We start from the raw sequence: 24,728 nt of genomic DNA, 5'->3' as shown, positions 1-24,728 counted from the left end.
TCTCAGCACTGAGAACGCTAGAAAGAACTTACTGGACTCGGAAGTATTAAAATGAATGCTGTACCCCATCCCAGCCCCTTTTCAGTGATCCTAAGGAAGAAACCCAGAGCCTTGTACACTTGAGGAATGCTGCCTCTGAGCTACATCCCTTCCCTGCTTTAGTCTATTCTGAGACAGGGTATCACGTAACTAGTCTCTAATTTGCTGTTTCCTGCCTTGGCCTCCAGAGTAGTTAGGATGACAGGGTATGTGCCACCATGCCTGGCTGAACAAGCCATTTTCTTGTTTGTTATTGCTGTTTTGGTCTTGGGATGTAGCCTCAGCTTGCCTCAAACTTTTAGCGATCCCCTTACTTCCCAAGGGCCCTGATTACAGATAGACAAAGCTACACTCAGTTTGAACAGTGATGTTTTCAACACCTGTGTGCAGAAGAGTGACAGATGTGTGGGTGGGTATTACCCAGCTGTGCTCAGTGAATAGGCCTGGAGGTGAAGCGTCATAGCAACAACGAACACCCCCAGATCTTTGTTTCTAGATAGTGGTCTCCACTATATAGGAAGCCAGAGCTTGTTGAAAAAAATGGCTGCTTTTATGACTAGGGCAGGACAGGTGTGTAAGAAAACATGATGAGGTAGTTGAAAAGGATGAAAGAGTCAGTTACTAGGAACTCCTGACAGTCAAGGATGACATCAAGATATATGAGAATACACTGTGTGCAGTGGCGCACGCCTTTAATCCCAGCACTCAGGAGGCAGAGACAGGCGGATCTCTGTGAGTTCCAGGTCAACCTGGGCTACAGAGTGAGATTTCTTATTCTTTTTTTTTTTTCTTGAGACAAGAGTTTCTCTATGTAGTTCCTGCTGTCCTGAAACTCAGAGATCCACCTGCCCCTGCCTCCTAAGTGCTAGGATTAAAGGTATGTGCCACCCCTGCCTGGCTCTTTTTAACTTTTAAAATTACATTTATTTATTTGTGTGTGTGTTTATTTATTTTTATGCATGTGGGCATGTTCACATAACGTCCTGGTGTGGAGGTCAGAGGACAACTTTTGGAAGCTGGTTCTCTGCTTCTATCATGTGTGGGTTCAAGACTGAACTCATGTCACCAGGCTTGGCAGCAAGTGCCTTAACAAACAGAGCCAGCCCAAGTAACACCTCATCTCATTACAAACAAAACAGAAAGAAAAGGGCTTGTGAATCTTTTACACTCGAGAGAGCATGTCTCTGGGTACAGAGACATCATGGTCAGATGACAGTGAGCTCCTTTTACGTGTTTGAGCTTTTTAATAAGGTACCTCTGGCGCCCTCTGCTGGCATCACACTAGGGACCATATGAAGTTAGTAGCATTACCCAATTTTTCAGTTCAGAAATATAAAAAAATTTCAACTCCAATCTCTAACTTTGAACATCACTTGCTTCGCTAAATTTACCGCAAACCTGAGATTTGTTACACAGACTTTAATGTTCCCTGGCTCCCAGATCACATAGCACTTTGAGTAATGTGTAGAGGCACAGAAATTGGGAACTAACTTCTAAAAGTCCAGACTAACTTACCCCCTCAGCAGCATCAATGAAAAGGACCACTCCATCTGAGATTCGCAAGCCAGCTGTGACCTCATCAGAAAAATTCACATGTCCTGAAAAGCAAATATCCAGTCTTCACTTGGGGGCATGAGGCCGTTAACTTGCAGGATGACCTGAGGAGCACTACAAACTCTGAACCCCAAATACTGCTCCTCCTGTCCACAGCACCTTGCAGTGTATAAATTTCTCCCGTGAGAGTCTCAGCCTGGGACTAAGGTTTCCACATAGAGAAGGTAAAGCAGCTGGCACACCAGCTTAGTTTGATCAGCAATCAACAGAGTTCTGCAAGAGCTATGACTCTCTGGAGGCAGGGAAAGGCCCAGAGCACGGTGAGCTGCCCCAAGAAAACAAGTCCCAGGAAAGGTGCTACTGGGGGATGGGGTGGGCAGGGGCTTGAGAGTATCCGGCCCTGGGCACATGATGGTGTCCTGAAGGCAAATCTGCCAAACTCCAAATTGCCCAGATGTTAAATAAAACAATTTTGTGTTAAGTCGGCCCTTTCCATAAAAGGGTGAGCCAGCAGCAAGGCTCACCGCGCCCTGGTACTCACTGTCCACTTCCAAGACTGAGCATGCTGAAGACCTGGGATCAGGATGATTTATTTCATCAGTGACTATGCATGGGCCCTGACAAACTAAAATCAATAAACACATAGGATCCCTAAAATTTAAAATTCCATAGGGAAGTAAAAAACAGAAGTGAAATCAAAGGGTAGGGGATCATGCTTGATAGTCCGTCAAAGAAGGAATCCTTGAAAAAGAAAACTCAACGAAGGTGAAAAAAGTACAAACTCCAAGATGCACCACTCTGTATTGCTTTGGGAAAAGGAACACAAACAGGAAATGGGGCAAGGGCATGATAGCACGGGGTCACGGGCTGCCCCACCTGGTGTGTCCATGATGTTGAACAGGTAAGACTTCCCTTTGGTATCCGGCAGCACGACTGTCACAGGAGTGCTCTTGATGCCAACACCTCTCTGAAATGTAGACACTGGTCAAGACTTCTTCCCATACAGAGGAATTCACCCAGCTCCTGGCGTTTGTCAATTGCTGGCTAATTACACTGATGTCTCTCCTTGTAGCAAGTCTTTGGGGGGGGCGGGGCGGGGGGGGGGAGTTTCTAGGCAGGGTTTCTCTGTGTAATAGCCCTGGCCGTCCTGGAACTTACTTTGAAGACCAGGCTGGTCTCGAACTCACAGAGATCCACCTGCCTCCCAGTGCTGGAATTAAAGGCATGTGCCACTACGACTGGCTGGCTTTGAACTTCTGATAGGCATGGCTCAGCCCAGTAACAGTGTCGTTATGATGACTTTTCCTGTGGAAGACCGCCCTAAGCCCCTTTGGCTAACCCTGTGTAAGTACGTGAGGGGGGAAAGGGGACAGATGACAAAGGAGGGGAAGAGAAGAGGTGATGGGGAGGAAGGGAGACCCAGAAGGAAAGAAAAGAATCACAATGGTCCACAAGCTGTCCACAGAGAAGTCCCTCCAGGAAGGAGACGCACATAGTAGTCATCTTAGGGATTGTCAGGATGTTGTAAAGATCGTGTAGAGTTTTACAAATCTGAACATCTCTCAGTATGTCTTATTAGGCAAAATGAAATCCACTCGAGGACTGGAAGGCTCCCTACCCGTGCCCCAGCTGGCCTTCCCAGTCCTCGCTACGGGATGACTGAGAGCTGCAGAAACTTAGGGCAAGGCTAAACGGGAGTCCTATGCAAAGTCCTCCCCCACATTCTCTACAAAACCATGGTGGTGGGCCCGTGTGAGCAAAATCTAATTGCCCAAGGCGCACTTACCTCTTGCTCTGTGAAGAGGATGTCAGTATAGCACAGCTGGAAAAGATTCAGCGATGTTACAACCTGAATTCAGACTTCCATCAATCACCTTCCCTCACCTCCTCCCAACTCCAGGGGCTTCCCCCAGGAGGAAACTCTACTGAAGACAGCAGGCTGTTCCCACAGCAACTCCTGACAGTGAAACCAGTGTCCCACAAGACAGAAAATGTCCCTGCATGTGTGGAAAAGGTTGAGTGTGCAGGGGTGGGGTCAGGGTGAGGAGTCACTAAAGACCATGCATGGCTAGAGACATAAGCTATATACACTGCACTGCATCTTAAAGAGTGGAAAATGGAGACTCATTCCAACCTTCAAGTCTCACATATCACAACATTCAATCTGACAGAGTCTGAACATTTATTGCACTGAGACTAGCCGCCACTGTTGGCCTTGTTCACAGGCATTTAAATTTACCATGAAAACAACAAGGTTCCATTGTATATTTATAGAACAGGCTATTAATAAAACGACAGGAAAGAGGAGACTATAAAAGTCAGGCTACATCACTGAGCAGGGATCCCAAATGCAGAACAGTTCATCTAAAATTACTGCAGGTTAATATTCTCCATGCTCCTGAGAAAGCCAAAATAATGCGTTTACACCTATTAATAAAGTACAATCACACAGCAGCAGTCTGCAGACACCACTGATTAGAGTGCAGGGTGAAGGAAGGGAAGGAGCGAGGCACCCCCCCCCATCCCAAACAGCGCGGCCTAAGTTCCACTCACATCTTGGTCATAGCGTTTTCTGATTTCCGGATGAGTCTGCTCTATTAAGCAATCTACAAAACACGTCTGAAAGAGAAGAGATGGGTGAGATGTGCCAATTACAGAGGAAAACCTGTGTCCTTTTCCCCAAGCCCCCAATACACCATGAAGGGAGGAAGAGGAAAACAAAGAGGATTATGGGACAGCAAAGGATTAACACAGAAGCCACAAGATTTTTCAATAAAACATGAAACCATTCTTGGGAAGACCTCCCTCAGGAAATAAAAGGTTATAAAAAAGGTTATAAAAATCAAAGTAAGGCTTAATTTCCCCTTCTCTGTCCAGATGTAAGCACACTGCTCAGGCATGTAAGCGGCTTAGGAACAGGCGCAGAAATGCTGGAGTTCATGACAGTTCCCTATGAAGGGAGTGTTACTGTCCCACCAACCACCCAGCTAGCCTAAGGACTTCAATCTTCCATCTCAGTGACTCTAAGAGCTCAGAAGATGAACAGGTACAAAGAGAAATCCTGTTCCAAGAAGCAGAACAGTCTCACCTTGCCGTGGTGGAGATGGCCACACAGGGTCACGTTTCGGATGAGCTCTGAGTTGTCCATCAGATCAGCTAAGAAACTGGATGGAGAAAGGCAGGGAAAAGGGAATATGAAAAAAGTTCCCCCAACAGGGTAGCACCAAGGTGTTTCAGCTATTTTCAGCCAGGAAGAACTTTCAGTCCAACTGCAGAATACCCAGAGGCAGAATAACTGCATCTACAGCCCTGGCTGGGGTGCCCCGGAGATGACACAACCCAGAAAGGTGAAAGGCACATGCGTGCATCACAGAGTGTGCACGGAGGTTGGAACAGGTTTGGAACCTGGTTCTCTCCTGCCATGTGGGTCTCAGGAATAAACTTAGGTTGTAAGACCTGTCTCTCCCACTGAGCCATCACACTGATCCTTACAGGGATTTCAACAGTAAAACGGTGCATCACATCTGTAATCTCCTGCCTTAAAAAGATGGCTGCACTGCTTCTTCAGAAACTGAGGCCTCGTAACTTACTCCATCTCATACACCGTGACAGGCAACGTCTGCTCCATCAGAGTGAATTTCTTGGTTTTCACTGGCTTTATAATGGGTTCTAGGAAGAAAAAAGAAAAGTAGTGACATGTAGTTAGGTATAAACCAAAAATGCAGAGCTAGAGTCAGCTGGACTGGGCTTTCGAGTGCATGATATATAACACCAATTTGTTATATTCTCATGGATCTGTCGCTCACGTTGACAGCTGGGGAATGCTATTTCATCCTTGAACTGCTCACGGGAGAGCATGAAGCTTATCTGGTGTGGTACAGTGAGACAATAGACACAAAAACTCCAAGTCTCTTTACACTTTAAATGGAATCCATTTCCAGAACCACTATCAAGAGCTGGACAATAAGCACTTGAGGACTGCTGAGAGGGCTGGAATTTGCATGGGAAATCGGAGAAAACAGACAAGTTTTTGTTTGTTTGTTTGGTTTTTCGAGACAAGGTTTGTGTGTGGCTTTGGAGGCTGTCCTGGAACTAGCTCTTGTAGATCAGGCTGGTCTTGAACTCACAGAGATCCGCCTGCCTCTGCCTCCTGAGTGCTGGGATTAAAGGCGTGCGCCACCACCGCCCAGTTTGTTTTCTTTTTTAAAGATTTTTATTTATTACGTATACAGTGTTCTACCTACATGTTTGCCTGCACACCAGAAGAGGGCACCAGATCTCGTTATAGATGGGAATTGAACTCATGAACTCTGGAAGAACAGCCAGTGCTCTTAGCCTTTGAGCCATCTCTCCAGCCCTAGAGACCAGTTTTTAAGCACCAAGAAGTAGATAAAGCACTAACTCTTCTCTCTCCCTCCCTCTCTCTATATATATATTCATTTATTTTGTTTCATGTGTCTGGGTGCTTTGCCTATGTGCACATCTGTACACCACGTGTGTGCCTGGTGCCCTCAGAAGTCAGAAGAGAGCACTGGATCGAGAGCACTGGATCGAGAGCACTGGATCGTCTTCTGTGAGTACAGACGGGTGTGAGCTGCCACCTGGGTGCTTGGAATTGAGCCTGTATCCTCTGTAAGCAGTGCTCTTAACTGACCTGAGCCAAAGATCAAAAGTACTAATAACACTTCTTTGTTTTTGCCGGGTGGTGGTGGCGCATCCCTTTAATCCCAACACTGAGGAGGCAGAGGCAGGTGGATCTCTGAGTTTGGGGCCAGCATAGTCTACAGAGTGAGTTCCAGGACAGCCAGAAACTCTGTCTCAAAAAAAAAAAAAAAAAGAGAGAGAGAGAGAGAGAGAAAGAGAGTTTTGCTGAATATTAAAACAAAGATAATTGAATCTGAATCCATAAACAACACTAGAAATTCTGCAGGGCATTGGTGGTACAGGCGAATCTCTGTGAGTTCGAGACCATCTTGGTATACAGAGCAGGTTCCAGGACAGGCCCTAAAACAATACAGAGAAACCCTGTCTCGGAAAAAAACAAAACAAAACACCCAATTCATTCACTGAACTGTGAAGATTTGCTGACAGCTAGGCACAGTTTCCTCAGCCATACCTGTGAGAGGCTGCGTGTCCTCCTCCTGAACTATGGTCTCCACCTCGGGGCCGTACACCTCCTCAGCTGTGGGGTAGTACTTCTTGTCCTCATGCAGCACAACCTCCATCCCAGGGTGGTCGTCATCGTGCTCTCCAACGTCATCCTCGTCCTCATCATCATCCATCTAAAGGCAACAGACAGGGAGGACAGCAGGGGACCTTTTCCTGCTTGACACCTAACGGCTGCCTTCTGTGGAAGAGCTGACTGGGAAGACCCTGCACTCAAGGGACACTGGGGCTGACTGGGAAGACCTTCCACTCAAGGACACTGGGGCTGACTGGGAAGACCCTGCACTCAAGGACACTGGGGCTGACTGGGAAGACCTTCCACTCAAGGACACTGGGGCTGACTGGGAAGACCCTGCACTCAAGGACACTGGGACTGACTGGGAAGACCTTCCACTCAAGGACACTGGGGCTGACTGGGAAGACCCTGCACTCAAGGACACTGGGGACCTTGGTCATGGCAACTCTCTTAATGGAATCATGGGATCGCTGGCCACAGTGGATGGAGGCTGAAGAAAACCAACAGCTCATTACAACGCAACCAATTATGAAAAATCAAACAGAAAGCCCCATTTTCTCCAAGGGCCAGAGGTAGAAATTAGACACAAACGCACACTTTTAACTGATTGACAAAACTAATTTTGGAAAATTCACTTGGTTACAGACAGTAACAGACGCTGACAAGAGCATGAAACCCTGCGGTCCTCACTGCTGTGAGTGGGGAGGGTGGTGCTGCTATGGGAAGCTTTTCAAAGGCTCTCGACATGATATGAAACACAGTCAAGCAATTCTAGTCCTAAACAGCGTAGGGCTGCTATTTTGTTTGTCTGCTTGTTTGGTTTTTCAAGACAGGGTTTCTCTGTGTAGCCCTGGCTGTCCTTGAACTCACAGAAATCCACCTGCCTCTGCCTCCCAAGTGCTGGGATTACAGGTATTCTATTGCTGTGATAAAACATCATGACCATCTGCTTACACTTCCACATCACGGTCCACTACTGAGGGAAGGCAGGGCACCACCTGGAGACAGGAGCTGAGAAGGACTCACGGGAACAGAATGCTCAGCCCACTTTCTCATAGCACCCAGGACCACCAGCCCAGGGGCGACACTGCCCACAGTGAGCTGGGCCCTCCCACATCAACAAAGAAAATGTACCACAGGCTTGCCCACAGGCCAGTATGGTGGGGACATTTTCTCAATTGAGGTTTCCTCTTTTAAGAGGACTCTAGCTTGTGTCAAGTTGACATAAAAATAGCTGGTACAAGTATCAACCTCAAATACACAAAATCACCGATGTACAAAGACTTCCAAATAATTAGGTAGCACTATTCATAATAGCAAAAACAAAAACAAAACTAGAAACCCCAATGTAGACCAATTTATGATTGGGTAGTGAAATATACTCCTTTCATACAAAACAGTATTTACCAATAAAAAGAAATGAAATACACACATCACCTGTGTGCATAATGCTACAACATACAGCAACTGAGCCATTGTCCTCGGTCCTGACTTGACTTTCTAGAATAATGGTTTCAATTAGGGTAATCTGTATCAGCAGTTATAGCTCAGTGCCTTGGGTTCAAAGCTCAGCATTGTGTGTTGGAGGACAGGGACGACCCGGTCTGTTTCTCACCCTGAGAACACCCTAAAAGGAAGACTGGTTAGGAGTCTACTGCACAGATTTGGTAATGAGACAGTGGCTTGCACAGTGGCGGCTGTGAAAGTGTAAGAAGAGGCTGCATCCTAGAAATACTGTGTACAATCAAGTGCTCGCTAGTAAATGAAAGAATGCTCAAGGAGAGGGAGGGGGTCTCTGACATGAGAAACTGGAGCATGGCACTGTTCTTTTTACAGGGATGAGGAAGAATTTAAGAGCAGTATGGGGAGGGCCTCAGAATTTGGCAGACTCGCTACAATTGAGAGCCTCCATCAAGCGTCAAGGAGAGAAGCCAAGTCAGATGCAGGACACATAAGGCTGAGGCTCAAGAGAAAAGTCAGAAGACAGAGACCCAAAGTCTCTGCACACAATGACCGGCCAGCACAGTGTATGGGGATGAAGGAGAGGTGGAAAGATGGAAATCCAGGCCAGGCAGTGGTGGCACACATCTTTAATCCCAGCACTGGGAAGGCAGAGGCAAGCTGATCTCTGAGAGTTCAAGGTCAGCCTGGTTTACAGAGCAAGTCCCAAGACAGTCAAGGCTACAGAGAAACCCTGTTTTGAAAAACAAACATGTAACTCTCAGCATGCTGGCATCTGGAGGCCTAGGAGATGAGAAGCCATCAGTAAAGACTAAGAAAGGACGGTCACGAGTGTAAAAAAAAGCCAGGGGCCTCTCTGGGAAACACGGGACGAGAGCACACGAGGGAGTGATCAGCTCACCCGATGCTGCAGGCAGGTCAAGTGAGACTTTGGGGTTGGCAGGCCAACATCACTGGTGACTTTGACAAAACAGTGTCCAGGGAGCAGGATAGGGGAGTGAGTGAGAGAGCAAACGGGAGGCTAGGAAACAGAGGGTACCTGAGGCAGCGTGGAGTCACAGAGGGCTGGGTAGTATCAGAATCGGAACCCAGGCCATCACACACACTAGACAAATGCTACCTTATTTTAGTGACAGGGTCTCACTAAGCTGCCCAGGTTGGCACTGAACTTCCTTCCTCAGCTTCCTGAGCAGCTGGGATTACAAGCAAAGGGGCTTTTGTGTGTGAGGTTTGTTTGGTTTTTTTGAGTCATGATCTCTCTATTATGTAGTTCTGGCCACAGATTAAGCTGGCCTCAAACTTACAGAGATCCTGGGCCTCTGCCTCCCGACTGCTGGGATTGATTAACGGCTGCACGGCCATACCCAGATGGAAGGTTTTGTACATGGACTGGGATGACCCACCAGAGAGGGGAAGGAGAAGTGCTGGTGAAGGTCTTGAGTGGCGAGGGGTGGGGGTGGGGCTTAGCTGACTGGAAACAATTCATCCATAAGAACAGAGCGGAAGGCATCCTGTGTGTGAGGTGGGTAGAGACAGTGGTGGGTGTTTGTTTTCCTTCACACAAAATCTAAAATGTCGACCAGTTTTTTAAAAGCCTGCAAGCACCTCCAGTGGTGGGCTGCCTGGCTACCTCCTGCCGTCTGCGTGTTCTACTTCTACTAAAGCAGCCTGACATTACATCAGCTCTGCCAGCAGCCAAACATCCTACTGGTAACGGCTCCAAAATAGCTACCGAGCCACTCTTCTGCCCCATACACCTGAAGGCATTAGGGATGTAACTGTGGGCTTTTCTGTAATAACTTGGACTCTCCACCTGAGCATCAGCAGGAGCTCAAACAAGCCTAAGCTAAAGCTAAGGAGCACCCTTTCAGTATCCCTTCTGTCTGTTAACAAGCAGCACCGCTCTAGGTACCTCGGCTTCCCTCACACTCAAGCAGTGGCCCAACCCCACATCTTCACGTGCATGCTGGTAGCTCTGTGATGAACGCTGACGGGCTGTCAGGCCTCCAACTTCCTCTCACGGAAGGAAGGAAGGAAGGAAGCCAGCATCTTGCTTTGGCCATGTCATCCCTTGCTCTCAGTTTTTTCTTTTGAGACAGGGTCTCACTGTGTACCCCTGGCTGTCTTGGAACTCACTTATGAACCAAGCTGGCCTTGAACTCATAGAAATCTGGCAGCCTTGGCCTCTGCTGGAATTAAAGGTGTGTGCCACAACATCTGGCTCTTACTCCTAGTTTTCCATGCAAGGCCTTCAACTTTCTAGCCACCTCCTGTGCTTCAAACCCACAGTGGTCCTCTAAGGACTAGACTTTGGTGATCTGTACAATGGTTTACCGGTTACAGGCTACCTGCAGACCATTCTTACAAACTCTTATGCATTAGAGCTCCAAACAGCTTGTTTTGCTTTGGTTTTTTTGAGACAGGGTTTCTCTGTATATGTAGCCTAGGCTATCCTTGAACTCACAGAGATCTGCCTGTCTCTGCTTCCAAGTACTGAGATCAAAGGTATAGGCCCACATCTTTTTGTTTTTTAAGACAGAGTTTCAGGGCTGGAGATATGGCTCAGAGGTTAAGAGCACTGGCTGATCTTCCAGAGGACCAGAGTTCAATTCCCAGCAACCACATGCTGGCTCACAACCATCTATAATGAGATCTGGTGCTCTCTTTTGGCATGCAGGCATACATGCAAGCAGATACTGTATACATAATAAATCTTTAAAAAATAAATAAAAAGACATGGTTTCACTCTTCAGTTCAAGGTGGCCTTGAAATTGTGATCCTCCTACTTTTCAACTGCTAGGATTACAGGCATGTGCTACCATGACCAACAAGCTCCTAAATCCTATGCACATCTCCATTAGCAAAATCACATGCTTCCCTTTACTGCTACATACTTCAACGCAGAACTTAAGAGTCAAACCTATAAACCCAGAACCTGGGAGTCAAGGCCAATCATGAGTTCACTGCCATTCTGGGCTACTTAACAATTTCTAAGCCAGTCTGGACTGCAGTGTGAGAACCTGTCTCTTTAAAAAAAATCAAAATAGGGCTGGAGAGATGGTGCAGAGGTTAAGAGCACTAGCCAATCTTCCAGGGGTACTGAGTTCAATTCCCAGCAATCACATGGTGGCTCACAACCATCTGTAATGAGATCTGGTGCCCTCTTCTGGCCTGCAGGCATGTAGGCAAACACTATACATAATACACAAATAAATCTTTAAAAAAATATAAAATAGCCGGGCGTTGGTGGCGCACACCTTTAATCCCAGCACTCGGGAGGCAGAGGCAGGCGGATCTCTGTGAGTTGGAAGTCAGCCTGGTCTACAAGTGCGAGATCCAGGACAGCCAGGGCTGTTGCACAGAGAAACCCTGTTGTGAAAAAAACAAAAATAAATAACAACAAAAATAAACCCCAAAACTTTATTTTTATTTATTTTTATATCAGGTGGTTGTGACTCACCCAATGTGTGCTAGAAACTGAACCCAAGTCCTCTGAAAGAGCAGCAAGTGCTGTTAACCACTGACCCATCTCTCCAGGTCCTAAAATTACTTTCCTGTAGCTTATACGTGTGAGCCTCGAAAACTGTCACACATTTGAGGATGGCTGGGATTACACTGTAAGATGCTGCTTCAACCTGGGGCCCCTCAAAACCATCCCTGCACTGCTTCTACATGAATACAGATCACACTACCAATCTTAAGATCCTACCTCCATTTTTTGTTTACTTTTTAGAGACTACTCTAAAAACTACTCTAGAACTCAGTATGTAGTCCAGGCTGACCTTGAACTCACAGAGATCCACCTGCCTCTGCCTCTCAGTTACTAGGAATAAAGATGTGTACTACCACCCCTGGCTCTAATCCCATTTTAAGATGAATTACTTATTTTTTTCTTCTGTGGTCTCTCCTCTCCACCCTCCATCTTGGCAGTGCTAAGGACTGAATCTGGGGTTTGTCGTGCACACTAGGGAAGTACTCTACCTCTGAAGTATGTTCCCAGTGACTCTCAGCTTACCTCTTCAACATTTCCTAACACCCCTTAGGGTGCGACTCACCTGGACCTGCAGACCTGAACACTGAAGATGCAAGCCACCCCCCTTTCACTACCCCTACAAGCAGCTTCAAATTCCTTTTCTCTAGTGAATATTTTTTTCTAGCTTGAGCAACATTGCCCTTTACAGAGGCTGACGGGCAGCCAGAACTCTGCTCCCATCTTCTGCTGTCCCAAGAATATCTTATCTCCTTACTAACTGCCAAGAAACGGGATAAATCTGTCTTCATTGATTGACAGTTTTATACATCTATATAATGGAGCTAGTTGTTCTCACCCAACCCATTTCTTATTCCCACTGAAATAATTCTTCCCCAAAAGACTCTACTTTCTTTAAATCTGTTTTACTCGTCATGTTCTGAATAATGCTAAAACATTAAAGTCCCTTTGGGTGCCTGTTGCCATTTGAATGCAAATGTCTCTCACTCGCTCGTGTTTGAACCCCTGGTTCCAGTTGGTGGTACTATTTTCGGCTTGTGGAGCATTAGGAGGGTGGAGTCTTGAGGCTTACAGTCTGGCTCTGGCTTCTGTCCTTTCTTGCTTCCTAGTGTCCTGAGATGTGAATAACTAGCTGTCACAGAACCAACTGCTGTCATGTGTTCTCCACCATGAGCCACTGAAGTCCTCCAAATCATGAGCCATAAATCCTTTCTACTTTAGTTGGTTTTTTTTTTTTATTTATTTTTCAGTTTAAATTTAGATAAGAAACAAGGTTGCTTCACAAGTCAGTTCCAGGTCCCTCTCCCTTTCCCTCCCCTCCTCCTGTGCCCTCCCCCCAATCCCCCCATTATCCCCTCATTCCCCCAGGGAGGGTGAGACCCTCCATGGGGGTGTCCATAGTCTGTCATTTCATATAGTGCAGGGCCTAGACCCTTCCCCAAGAGTTCAGGGTGAGAGTGCACCTCACATTGTTCTATGGGAGTCCAAAGTCCGTGTGTATACTCGGGATGGGTACTGATCTGCTGCCCAAGGCTCAGTAGATTACCTAGGCCTCCTCACTGACACTCCTTTAGTTGGTTTTTGTCAGATATTTGTTTAAAAAAAATCTTTTTACTAATTCTTTAGAGCTATATTTTGGAGACAGGATCTCACGTAGTCCAGGCTTGCCTCAAACTAATTATGAAACTGAGGCTAACTTTGAACTCTTATTACCCGCCTCCATTTCTACATGGTGGGATCACATAACATTCCTGGCTTTATAATAAAGTACCTTTGCAAGCCTCAAACTATTCTGGACTTTAACTCCTCTCCTAAACTGGAATAGGAATCTATACCCTCCTTTTGTATGCTTCTTTTTTTTTTCTTTTTCTATCCAAGTAGGTTTCTCTGTGCAGCTCTGGCTGTCCTGGAACTCATTCTGTAGACCAGGCTAGCCTTGAACTCACAGAGATCTGCCTGCCTCTGCCTCCCGAGTGCTGGGATTAAAGGTGTGTGCTACCACTATACAGCTTCGTATGCCTTTTAAAATCAGAGCTCACAGGGAGTTGCAAGTGCAGATGCACCAACATAGCTGGCTTCCCATCCTAAACTGGGATTGCTCATGATCGTCAAGACATACTGCAAGGAACTAGAGGAGTTATTACAGAACAAATACTAGAGCTCAGATTCTAAAACCACCTCATGAATGAAACGCTTTGATATTCCCTCTGAACTTTTAGGGGCCAATATAAAATCCCAATAAGTAATGTTATAAAAAAGGTAACATTAGGCCGGGCGGTGGTGGCACACGCCTTTAATCCCAGCACTCAGGAGGCAGAGGCAGGCGGATCTCTGTGAGTTTGAGGCCGGGCTGGACTGACAGCCTCCAAAACAATACAGAGAAACCCTGTCTCGAAAAAAAAAAAAAAAAGGTAACATTAGAAATACATGCAGGTTATTACAGGAGAATGGTTTTTAAAAGGAGAGGGATAAAGAAAACAATGTTTAGCTGGACTGTGGGAGGCAAAGGCAGATAGAGCTCTATGAGTTTGAGGCCAGGGTGGTCTACAAAGCGAGTTCCAGGACAGCCAGAGCTGTTACACAGAGAAACCTGCCTCAATGACCCAAGGAAAAGAGAAAAGTAAAAGTAAAACACCATGTTTGTTTTACCTCATCAAGATCTTTTGTCTCTCTTCCCAATTCATCGTCATCTTCATCAGAATCAAGCTCTGGTCCAATATAATTCCCAAATTCATCATACAAGTCAGTATCCATGATGCTAAAATTCAAGAGAGAAGAGTCAGGGTCTGAAGTCCTGAGAGCATCCCACCCTGACCCCTACATACCATGCCGTCAGCAGCTGACCTGTGACTAACCAACCTGCTCAAGAATCTCCCCAGAGCCCAGTACTTTCTCCACTCTCTGTCCTATTCATTGTATCTATTTACACACCCCACCCTCTTCACTTTATTTACTTAGCGACAGGGCCTTTTGTTGCCCAAACTGGCCTCAAATCCCATATAGCCCACATTGGTCTTGAACTCCTGATCTTACTGCCTTAGCCTCTAAGTGCTGGGATAACAAACTTATGCCCTATGCCTGGTTTTGTTTTATTTATTTAAAATTTTTTATTTATTTTCATTTTCTGTGTATAGGTATTTGCCTGCATGTATGTTTGTGTACCATGTTCCTAGACATGAAGCCCACAGAAACCAGAAGAGGGAGTCAGATCCCCGGAAATTGAAATTATAGGCTGGGTGTAAGCTAACATGTGGATAGTGAGAATGGACCCTGGGTTCTTTGAAAGGGCAGCCAGTGCTCTTAACCATCGAGCCATCTCTCCTTTCCCACCTGGCTTTCTTTTTAATTTTAAAGACAGCCAGGCTCTCACTGTTACCCAAGTTGGTCTTAAACTCTAAATCCTTCTGCCTCTGTCTTCTAAACTGACATTAACAGGTATACAACTCATGGCCAGTCCACCACCCCGTCTAAATTTATTAAGTTTATGTGTTTGTGCATGTCTGTGTGTATCTATGCATGAGTTTATGCACATGTATCAAAGACAGCATCCGATCCTTTGGGGAACACTAGCATTGTCACATAGGTACCAGCATCTGACCTCTAGTCTTCCTGACTGCCTAGCAAGTGCCCTTAACTGCTGAGTCTTTCTCCACCCTCTCACTTCCTTTTTTAATGCTAACATTCTCAAAATATCGCAATACAGCCATCAGAATCAGGAAATTAATTCTGGCAGGTTATTCTACCTAATACACAGGCCCCATCGAGTTTGACAAACTGTTTCAAAAATGAACTGCCAGCCAAGGATGCAAACCAGGATCATATATGCTCACACCGAGGCAGCTTTACAACAGTTTTTTAGTCTTGGGTTTTTACGTCCTGACGCTTTTGGAGATTACAAATCCATGATTTTGTACAATGTCCCTTCATGTGCTTTTGCCTGCCTGTTACACTCAGATTACCCATCCAGAACAAGGATATCACGCAGGGATGCTGTGCTCTTTTGGGTACATAATTTCAACTTGTTCTTATTGGTGCTAACTTTGATCCCTCAATTAAGGTGGCAGCTGGCAGGTTTTTCATTATAAAATCACTCATTTTCCCTTATAATGAGTAAGAACTGTGTTTTTTTCCTCACTTCAAATATTGAAATGCTGTTCAAAAGAACTGTTTAAATCTTACCGCTTCCCAGTTTTCCTAGACCTCCAATGTCTCATTGCTCCTTGACACGATAACTTGCACTTTCATCAGTATTTTCTATCCCAAATGCTATTTGGCTATTATTCCCACCAACAACTCTACAGCTTGCAAGCAGCAAAAACTAATGTATGGAAAAGCACTAGGCCTCAGGGGTTAAAGATCTTAACTCATCCCTTAACCTCATCTCTAACAACGAAGAGGTTACTTAGAAGTTACTTCACCTCTCTATGTATTAGTTTAAGTAAAAAAAATGGAGTGAATAATCATGGCATAAAACCTCTTAAAGGCACCAAGAAGATGGTTCAGTGGGTAAAAGCACTTGCTATGCAACCTGAGTTCAACCCTGAAAACCCAGGAAAAAGCCAGATGCATTTGCACAAGTGTCCATAATCCTAGAAGGCCAGTGGGAAATGGAAAGCAGAAGGATTCTCTTGCAGCTCAAGAGTCAGCTAGCCTGGTGCTGGCAGTGACAGGAGATCGTATCTCAAAACAGGTCAAAAGATGAGGACCAAATCCTGAAGGCTGGCCTCTGACTTCCGCCTGCATGCTACAACACGTTTGCACCCTCACTCTACACACACACACACACACACACACACACACACACAGTATGATTAGCTGGGCATGGAGTCTTACCCCTGTAACCCTACATAGGGAGCTAGAGGCCACCCTGAGATGTGAGAGACCCTGTCTCAAAAAACAACAGCAAGCCGGGCGTTGGTGGTGCATGCCTTTAATCCCAGCACTCGGGAGACAGAGGCAGGTGGATCTCTGTGAGTTCAAGGGCAGCCTGGTCTACAGAGCGAGTTCCAGGACAGCCTCCAAAATACAGAGAAATCCTGCCTCGAAAAAACAAAAACAAACAAAAAACAAAACAAAAGAAACCAAACAAACCAACAGCAACAACTGCTGGGTGGTGATGGTGGCGCACAACTTTAATCCCAGCACTTGGGAGGCAAAAGCAGGTGGATCTCTGAATTCAAGGCCAACCTGGTCTACACAGCAAGTTCCAGGATGACCAGGGCTACACAAAGAAACCCTGTCTTGAAAACACAAACCAAACCAAACCAAACAATCAATGTGGGTCAGCATAAAATGTGACCAACCCTGAGTATGAGAATCCCTGAGCTCCTTTGTGCTCACCTGCCAGAAACCCCAGACAGCACTCTGCAAAAACAATTACAATGTTAACTGAATGGAATGTTTAGGTTTGAAATTCTGGTATTTTTTGTAGTAGACCGAATACCTCAAGGAGAGATACAAAGAGTGCTAATCACTGGCAATTAAATGTAACTCATTATGAAAACTGATTATATGTGTTGTTCTTATTTCTAAGAAGTTACCACACTTATGTTCATTTCATTCTCCCAAGACTCTCATTGCCGGGCGTTGGTGGCGCACGCCTTTAATCCCAGCACTCGGGAGGCAGAGGCAGGCGGATCTCTGTGAGTTCCAGGCCAGCCTGGTCTACAGAGCGAGTTCCAGGACAGTCTCCAAAGCCACAGAGAAACCCTGTCTCGAAATAACCAAAAAAAAAAAAAAAAAAAAAAAGACTCTCATCAAGTGATGGCACAAACTTTTACAGAAAGTTGCTTACTGAATAAGCCAGGCTCATTTCTGCCCCAGAATCATGATACTTGTCACTCTGGCTATTTATATATTGTTAACTCATTTAACTCAAATTTCTCCTTTAATATCACCTATTTGTCACTCTAAACATTCCCCATATATACACCTGCCAAGCCCCCCTTACACTGATTTGTGTGCTAAGGTGCTTAGGATCAAATCCTGGGCCTCACACTCTTCCAAAACTCAACCACTTACTCCTCAGCCAAAGCCTTGCTTGAACAATACTTGGGGAACAGTTGTGTACATTTGCTACTGATAAACGTTAATAAAAAAATCGAAGCAAGCCGGGCGTTGGTGGCGCACGCCTTTAATCCCAGCACTCGGGAGGCAGAGGCAGGCGGATCTCTGTGAGTTCGAGGCCAGCCTGGTCTACAGAGCGAGTTCCAGGACAGCTTCCAAAGCCACAGAGAAACCCTGTCTCGAAAAACCAAAAAAAAAAAAAAAAAAAAATCGAAGCAAAAAAAAAAATAACGCATAGCACAAAATAGACCATCAATAGGCCCTCAACAAGTTTTGTTGGTTTTTTTTGGGGGGGTGAATTAATGACATGTTTAGTTAAGCAAAGCTAGTTTCTAAATACTAAACATGCATCTTCCCGCTACAACGCAGATTCTGAAAGGAATGCTGAATCTTTTCTGTCAACGGTTTAGCCTAGGCTGGCCTTGAACCTGCAGCAATCTTCCTGCCTCGATCTCCAGAGCGGAAGAAATACGCACTAGCCATCACAGTCAGCTCGGATGCCGAAAATTTAGAAGATCGAGAAAGCTTGGAGGTGAAGGAGGCACCGAGGGAAGGGGGAGTGGCAGGGGTCTGGGTCGTTAGAGCGCCACCTCTACCTAGGGACAGGATTTTAACCATGCAGGGCATCGAGGAAACCCCGGAATCACCGGTGTGTGCGTGTGTTGGAGGCGGGAGGGTGGCTTTCACTTCCTTTCCTACTCCAGACTTCAATTTACCCGTGTGAAGCGAAAAGAGATATAAATATTATACAAATCGCCTCTTCCCAAGCTCCTGTTCTCCCGTGTCTCAACCTCCCAGAGAACCCTTCCCGGGCCAACTCACCCGCCGCCTGCTCAACCGAGCACTCCTGGTCCGCAGCCTGAGCCCGCGCTTCCGCAGCACGCCACGACAACGCCGGCGCCAGTCGCCAGGAAGGACCCCAAGCGCGTCGCCCGCCCGCTTCGTCTCGGTGGACACCCTCTGCCTGAAGAACAGCTTCGAGGAATGCGGGCCTCGGCGACAGAAACGGGAAAGACCAACTTGTCGGTCCTCAAAACAAAGCGTGAATTGCTCCAAAGAAAAGCAAGGCCGGAGGACTCACGCATCTGATCAGGCGCCTTGGGACACCCTGAAAGGGAGGGCCTTCGGGCGGGCCACGTGGGCAGGCTAGTGGAGCCGTTGCTAGGCGACTACCGCTGTTGGGAGGGCGAGTCACAGGCGTTCAAACAGATCAGAGATTTTTCCCCCCCAAGAAAGCAAGGAGTCCAAGACTGGGTCTGCTAGGTGAGGGTCTAGGGCAGACTAAAGGGAGTTGTTCTAGTCATTCGATGACTGGGAAAGCTTAGAACTTGTCACGGAGGTGGAAGTCTCACCTGCTCCCGAGGCAGAGCCTTGGAGGAAAGATCATGAGCTCAGATGTTCTGGAGAAAGCAACCTGGATCACATAGCGAGACACCTCTCACCAACACACCCCGCCTGCAAAAAAAAAAAAAAAGGATACGATCCGAGACACTTGAGTCCAGTTGCTGGCTTGCTAACACTGCCCAATTGGTATTCCACTTTCCCTCGTTGGAGTCGGGGATGGTTGTGGAGTTGCTTGTGGATCAGCACATTTCCTGCCCTAGGGCTGATCATGAGTGAATTACGATTTGTAGCTCCGGCTCACCAGGATTGTGAGGTAGAGAGGGTTCTTATAGATTGCAGTGAAAACAGCCTGTCAGATCATACCGGGAGGCTTAGAACTTGAGTGGTGGCCACACACCACACAACCTGTGCCTGTAGCCCTCCAGTTGGTCAGGGATTTGGGGAATGTAGATCGTTCAGCTCCCCCCTCGAGAGGTGGGGGGATGGAAGCCACTGAGCTTTTTCCTTCTGCCACTTTCCCTCGACTCACTCCCTGCTTGGTCATTGACTTTGGTTTAGGTGAAAATATTTTTTCCTCCATTTAAAATAGCTAGCGAAGTGTGAAAATTTGTCCTTGAGCTCAGGACTAATAAGAGTTCTGGGGTGTGTGTGTGTATATACACACGCTCCTCTGTGGCAACACATGCCATAGAGAAATCCTATATGAAAGAATGAAATTTCAGAATTCTGAGATCCCAGTGCTTTCTCAGCTGAAATGCCCAGATTTCTTGCTTTGTGATCACGCTGGACATCAAACCCAAGGTTTTGCACTCGCTAGGCAAACTTCTACCACTGCTGTGCTAGCCCTTAGCATCTAAAATAGTGTTAGAAGCAGAGAACAAAATTAAGACTTCAAACTGGAAGCTTTCTGCTCTGATTTCTGTGAGAAGCCTTGAGTATGCCTTCACCATGCAATTCTATCTGATCTTTAAAGGAGGAAACTAGACTTCTGTAGCATTCCAGGACGCATATTGGATTGCTCTGGGTTGTTTCACATTCTGGCAAAGAATCCCAAGGCATCATCTTTACACCCTGATACCAAACCCTCTGCTGATATGCATTCTTCTTGCCTCCCCAGGCCTTGCCATGGAAAAGAATGATGCAATCAACTTCAAGGCTTTGGAGAAAGAGCTGCAGGCTGCACTTGCTGCTGATGAGAAGTACAAAAGGGAGAATGCTGCCAAGCTACGGGCAGTTGAACAAAGAGTGCCTTCCTATGAGGAGTTCAGGTTGGCTTGCAGCTGTTTTCAACAGGCCCTTCTCTCCTGGTGGCCTACAGAAGTTAAAAGCAAGCAGTCTAGATTCAGATCATTCTGGGCTTCTGTCCTGCCCCCACCCTCTGTTACTACATCTTACCCAGGCTCCTTGACCTATCTGAGACTCAGCTCTGTCTGTAAAAGAGAGAAATGGCTGCCACAGTTGTTTGAGTTACTGCATGTAAGACTCTGAGCACAGTGTCTAGCCCATTTGAAGTGCATGAGTACTTTTAGATATCTATGCTGCTGCTGCTGTTGTAGTAGTTGCCCTACTTCCTGTAAATAAGCCTAGCCAAATAGTTGCCCCACACTTAGAGAAACATTAGGTTTCAATCTCTATCTCTGACCCAGAGGTATTGTCCTGGCATCACACCTGAAACCTCTGGAACGGAAGGACAAGATGGGAGGAAAAAGAATTGTGCCCTGGAACAGTCACACTACTAGGGAAAGGACTTTTGAGGATGTGGCCACGGAAATACCCCAGGTAGGTGCCGGCCAGCCTCTTTGCTCCCGGAGGATTTCTCTGTGCTAAAGCTATGACCCTGTCTTTTTACAACACATACCACTTCCTTATGTCTCAGGGAAGCCAACAGAAAGATTTTTTTCCTAATCCCAGAACAGCAATTAGATGGTGGGACTAAGTTGAACTGAGCTCAGCAGTCCTCTGACATTCCTTCTCAGGTCGGTGGTAAACAAACAGTATTGTAAGCCTGTGGTGGTATAGGGTAGGGGGTACCCAGCCTGTCAGACCTTCAGCACTTACTTTGAGTTTCCTCTTCTCTGCCACAGATTTACCGTAAACTCCCCCACTTTTTTCAGAGCAAGCTCTGGTTTGCTCTAAAAGGCCAAGAGCTATGTTTCCTTTCCCAGGAGGAAAACCCCAGTACAAAGGAGACCTTCAAATCATAGCCTGGATTCCTTGGGCCCACCACCTCCTGCCTCCCCAGCTCCCTCATCTGAAAATGAGGCCGCAGAGGCCAGCCTTCCTAGAGCTCAGAGAGCAATTGCAGCACTAAGATGAAAACTCATTCCCTCCCTCCCCATGCCAATTGCAGAGTGGCAAGATGAGCTCTGCACCTGTTCCCTTTTGTTATGCAGGAGAAATCACCCTTCCAGCCTGCGACCTCTGCAGAGTTTTACCGTGATTGGCGGAGACACTTAAGAAGTGGGTCAGAGCGCTACCAAGCCCTGCTTCAACTTGGGGGTCCTAAGCTGGGCCACCTCTTCCAGATGGATGTGGGCTTTGGACTTCTTGGGGAGCTGCTGGTGGCACTAGCTGAGCATGTGAGGCTAAGTGACCGGGAGGCAGTGCTAGAGATTCTGCACAGCTTGGCTAACACTGGGCGATTCCCCTTGAACCTGAGCCTGCTGAGCCATGCGGAGAGAGAGAGCTGCCGGCTCTTGTTTCAGAAGTTGCAGGCCATGGACACCACCAGACCCATGCAGGAGGAGCCATTTTCTGGGCTACAGGGAGAGGAGGGGCTCCTACAAGTGCTGCTAGGTCTGTATGGGATCCACTGTTAGGATTGGCTGCCCTCAGCATTCCCAAGCGGTCTCAGAAAACATTTTTTTTTAAAAGACTTGCTTTATGTGTATAAGTGTTTTGCCTACATGTATGTATGCCCAGTGCCTGAGGAGGCCAGAGAGGGTGTTGGAGTCTCTGGAAGTGTAGCTACAGATGGTTGTAAGCTGCAATAATAGTGCTGGAATCAACCCAACCCCAGGCCTCTGGAAGAGCAACCAGTTTTCTTAACCACTGAGCCATCCCGCCAGCCCCCTTGGAACGCATTTTGTGGTGCTTATCTTGGGGATTCTGCAGAAGTGTTGAAAGAACTATTGTGAGAAACCCACACCCACTTCCCTTTTCATAGTGGGCTTGCCCACTTCTCCAACCCATAACTTCATCTATGTGGATTCCCCAGGATAGCCCAGCTGGTTCAGAGTGCTTTGCTACCTGCCTTTCCGTTTGCCACGGCCCTGGCCTTGAGAGGTGGGTGTGTTTACAACTAAATTCTGACCACACAGAGCTTCCTCCTGTGTGTGGGGGGGGGAGGCAAAATCACTGACCTCTAGCAAAAGACAAGCACTGATCACAACTCTTAGCCAGAATATTTATAACCCAAAGCCAGTGAATGAACAGCCAATCAGTAATAAGGGAAGGTCCTTGGTTTGAGATGCAGAATGCTCCCCCAGAGACCCAGTTCTTTCACAGGTTAAGCCTGGGAAATCCCCAGTCCATTGGCTCAGGTCTGGCCAGCATCCGGGATGACCAGCTGTGCAAGAGAGGTTGCTGTTATCTCTCAGATTGATGAAAGGATATTCTGGGCAGGCAGCGCCGATGGTACTTACAGCTCATTCTCATGTCCCCTGACCCATTCTTAGCTGAGTGCCAGTGTTCTAGAAAGGTGAGAGAGTGCTAGGTTCTAGAATGACCCCACCCCACCCCACCCCCGAGATGGGTCCTGGTGTGCTAGGACAGCGTCTTGTACATCAGCTGGGAATAAACCGCCTTGCACCTGGCGACTCCTCTGCAGTTTCTGGCTTCTTTTACTGGTTGTTTGACCCTTTCTTTTTGTAGCAGCCTCCTCTCAGCATGATTTCTAAAAAGCCTTTGGTGCCTTGAGTTTGGCCCTGTCCCCTTAAGATCCTCCTTCCTACAAGCATGAGTCTGGCCCAAACCACTGTGCTCCTGTGGGCCTGGGGCAGTCTCCAGGCCTTTGAAATCGTGGAGAAGGAGAACATTTTTCAGAAGACGCCCTGCCCAGCTTTCCTGATGTTTGATAATGCTGCCTATCTGGCTGACATGAGCTTTGAACTTCCCTGCCACTGCAAACCTGAGGATGTTCCAGCTGTGGTCTGGTATTACCAAAAGCACTTGGGAAGCAGCCACACTGTAGTGCTTACAGACTTTGATGGGCGGGTGCTCACTGAGGCAGCTCACGTTCGAGTGGGCAGCAGCATGCTGGTCCGTTTCAGCATCCGCATGTTCAGTCTGCTGGTTTTCCGGGCCCAGCCAGAGGACTCAGGCCTATATTTTTGTGGCACCCGTAAGGGGGACTATTTTTATGCCTATGATGTGGACATCCAAAGCAATGAGGGAATGGTAGCCACCTTCAGGGACAGGGGCCAGGAGCCATTGCCAGATGAATACTATGGTAACCTCCACGTCTTTACTACCTTCTGGGAGTGGACCCCCTGTGACCGCTGTGGGGTGCATGGGGAACAGTGGCGCCTTGGACTCTGCTACCTGCAGAACGCTGACCTCTCCCCCCGGTACCTTAAGACACTGCCCAACGTAGTGTCCTGTGGCTCTCGGGCTGTGCCAAGGAAACTGTGGCTCAAGACCAGGTACCACACACCTGAGCTGCTGATTCAGAGCTGCCTAGTGTCCTGTGAGAAGAGGCATCAGATCCGGAAGGGTGTGCTCACAATCTACAACTATGTGTCCAAAGTGGGCAGCCGGCCCTGGCTGCCTCAGGTGCCCATTCAATTCCATCAGCAAAGACTAGGCCATGGCCTCATCATCTCCTGTCCCGGGGCCCGGCCAGAGCATGCTGTGGCCTGGGACAAAGACCGTCAGCCCCTCTACCGCACACAATACCTAAAAGGCGTCAACAGATCCATGAGAGTGTTCATCGACCACGGCAACCATCTCCACATCCGCTTTACCCAGTTGAGTGATCGGGGCATCTATTACTGCTGGCGGCAAGGCTTGAGAATCGCTGGCTTCCGGTTGGGAGTAACATCTCGAGGACGCTACCCAGCCTCACTCTCAGACCCCGAGACTCGCACTGCTGTGGAACTCACCCTGCTAGGCTATCTGCTCATCACAGCAATCTTTGTCACCATCCACCTCTGTCGGTGCTGTTGCTACTCATTTCGCTGTTGTCCCAACTTCTCCACCCATACCCTTCTCCAGCTGTGAAAACTAGTTGTGTTTTAATATGTTTGTTAAATGATACCAGATGCTTCTGGATGGGCATCCTGGGCTGGGACACATGACAAGGTGACATACAAGTCTTTTATTTACAACTTGCTCCCCAGTTTCATGGGAGGGGCCTGAGTCTAATCTGGAAAGTGGGGAAGCCTGAGGGAGGTCTGAGGTCAGAGACTTAAGCCAGGAGGGGAATGGACAGGTACAGGCGTCTTCTCGCTTGACACTCGGGTTGCAGGAGGAAGTGAACTGGTACCCATCGGGTCATCTATCAGTGTTGCTGACACTGAGGGTCCTTTTCCCTTGAGGACTACTGGATGGGAGGGGATGGAGAAGGAGAAAGAAAAGTGGAGGGCACAGCTA

General features: G+C 47.3%; 3 protein-coding genes across 8 annotated transcripts in view; 2 read left to right on the top strand and 1 right to left on the bottom strand.

Moving 5' to 3' along the window:
- The window catches only part of Eftud2 (elongation factor Tu GTP binding domain containing 2), a 39,539-nt gene extending 20,796 nt beyond the window's left edge, over positions 1-18,743 (bottom strand). The window contains exons 1-9 of one of the 2 annotated variants that reach the window (XM_040749804.1): positions 18,615-18,743; positions 14,376-14,484; positions 6,710-6,875; positions 5,184-5,262; positions 4,682-4,757; positions 4,147-4,212; positions 3,380-3,415; positions 2,470-2,560; positions 1,555-1,637 (exon numbers count right to left, since the gene is read on the bottom strand). In XM_040749804.1, the coding sequence (XP_040605738.1) occupies positions 1,555-1,637; positions 2,470-2,560; positions 3,380-3,415; positions 4,147-4,212; positions 4,682-4,757; positions 5,184-5,262; positions 6,710-6,875; positions 14,376-14,480 (702 nt within the window). In that variant the 5' untranslated portion in view covers positions 14,481-14,484; positions 18,615-18,743. The remainder of the gene's footprint in view (positions 1-1,554; positions 1,638-2,469; positions 2,561-3,379; positions 3,416-4,146; positions 4,213-4,681; positions 4,758-5,183; positions 5,263-6,709; positions 6,876-14,375; positions 14,485-18,614) is intronic. The other variant, XM_040749805.1, reaches the window with a different exon arrangement.
- A 200-nt stretch (positions 18,744-18,943) lies between these two features.
- On the top strand, positions 18,944-22,011 carry Ccdc103 (coiled-coil domain containing 103). Of its 5 annotated transcripts, none has more exons than XM_040749810.1 (4): positions 18,944-19,055; positions 20,254-20,404; positions 20,783-20,915; positions 21,530-22,011. In XM_040749810.1, exons 2-4 carry the CDS (start codon positions 20,262-20,264, stop codon positions 21,953-21,955), a joined length of 702 nt encoding a protein of 233 aa, XP_040605744.1. In that variant the 5' UTR covers positions 18,944-19,055; positions 20,254-20,261; the 3' UTR covers positions 21,956-22,011. The 5 variants fall into 5 exon arrangements, with proteins under 5 accessions (XP_040605744.1, XP_040605745.1, XP_040605746.1 ...); XM_040749811.1 differs by lacking the exon at positions 18,944-19,055 and adding an exon at positions 19,090-19,322; XM_040749812.1 differs by lacking the exon at positions 18,944-19,055 and adding an exon at positions 19,386-19,449.
- A 42-nt stretch (positions 22,012-22,053) lies between these two features.
- On the top strand, positions 22,054-24,430 carry Fam187a (family with sequence similarity 187 member A). Its single transcript, XM_040749808.1, has one exon. The coding sequence runs from the start codon at positions 23,094-23,096 to the stop codon at positions 24,354-24,356; it is 1,263 nt and encodes a 420-aa protein (XP_040605742.1). The 5' UTR covers positions 22,054-23,093; the 3' UTR covers positions 24,357-24,430.
- The last annotated feature ends 298 nt before the right edge of the window (positions 24,431-24,728 follow it).

Source organism: Mesocricetus auratus, unplaced genomic scaffold (assembly GCF_017639785.1).
Source record: "Mesocricetus auratus isolate SY011 unplaced genomic scaffold, BCM_Maur_2.0 Super-Scaffold_100007, whole genome shotgun sequence".
Taxonomy (NCBI): domain Eukaryota; kingdom Metazoa; phylum Chordata; class Mammalia; order Rodentia; family Cricetidae; genus Mesocricetus; species Mesocricetus auratus.
The sequence above is the reverse complement of the archived record's forward strand: the minus strand, read 5'-3'. Positions and strand labels throughout refer to the sequence as shown.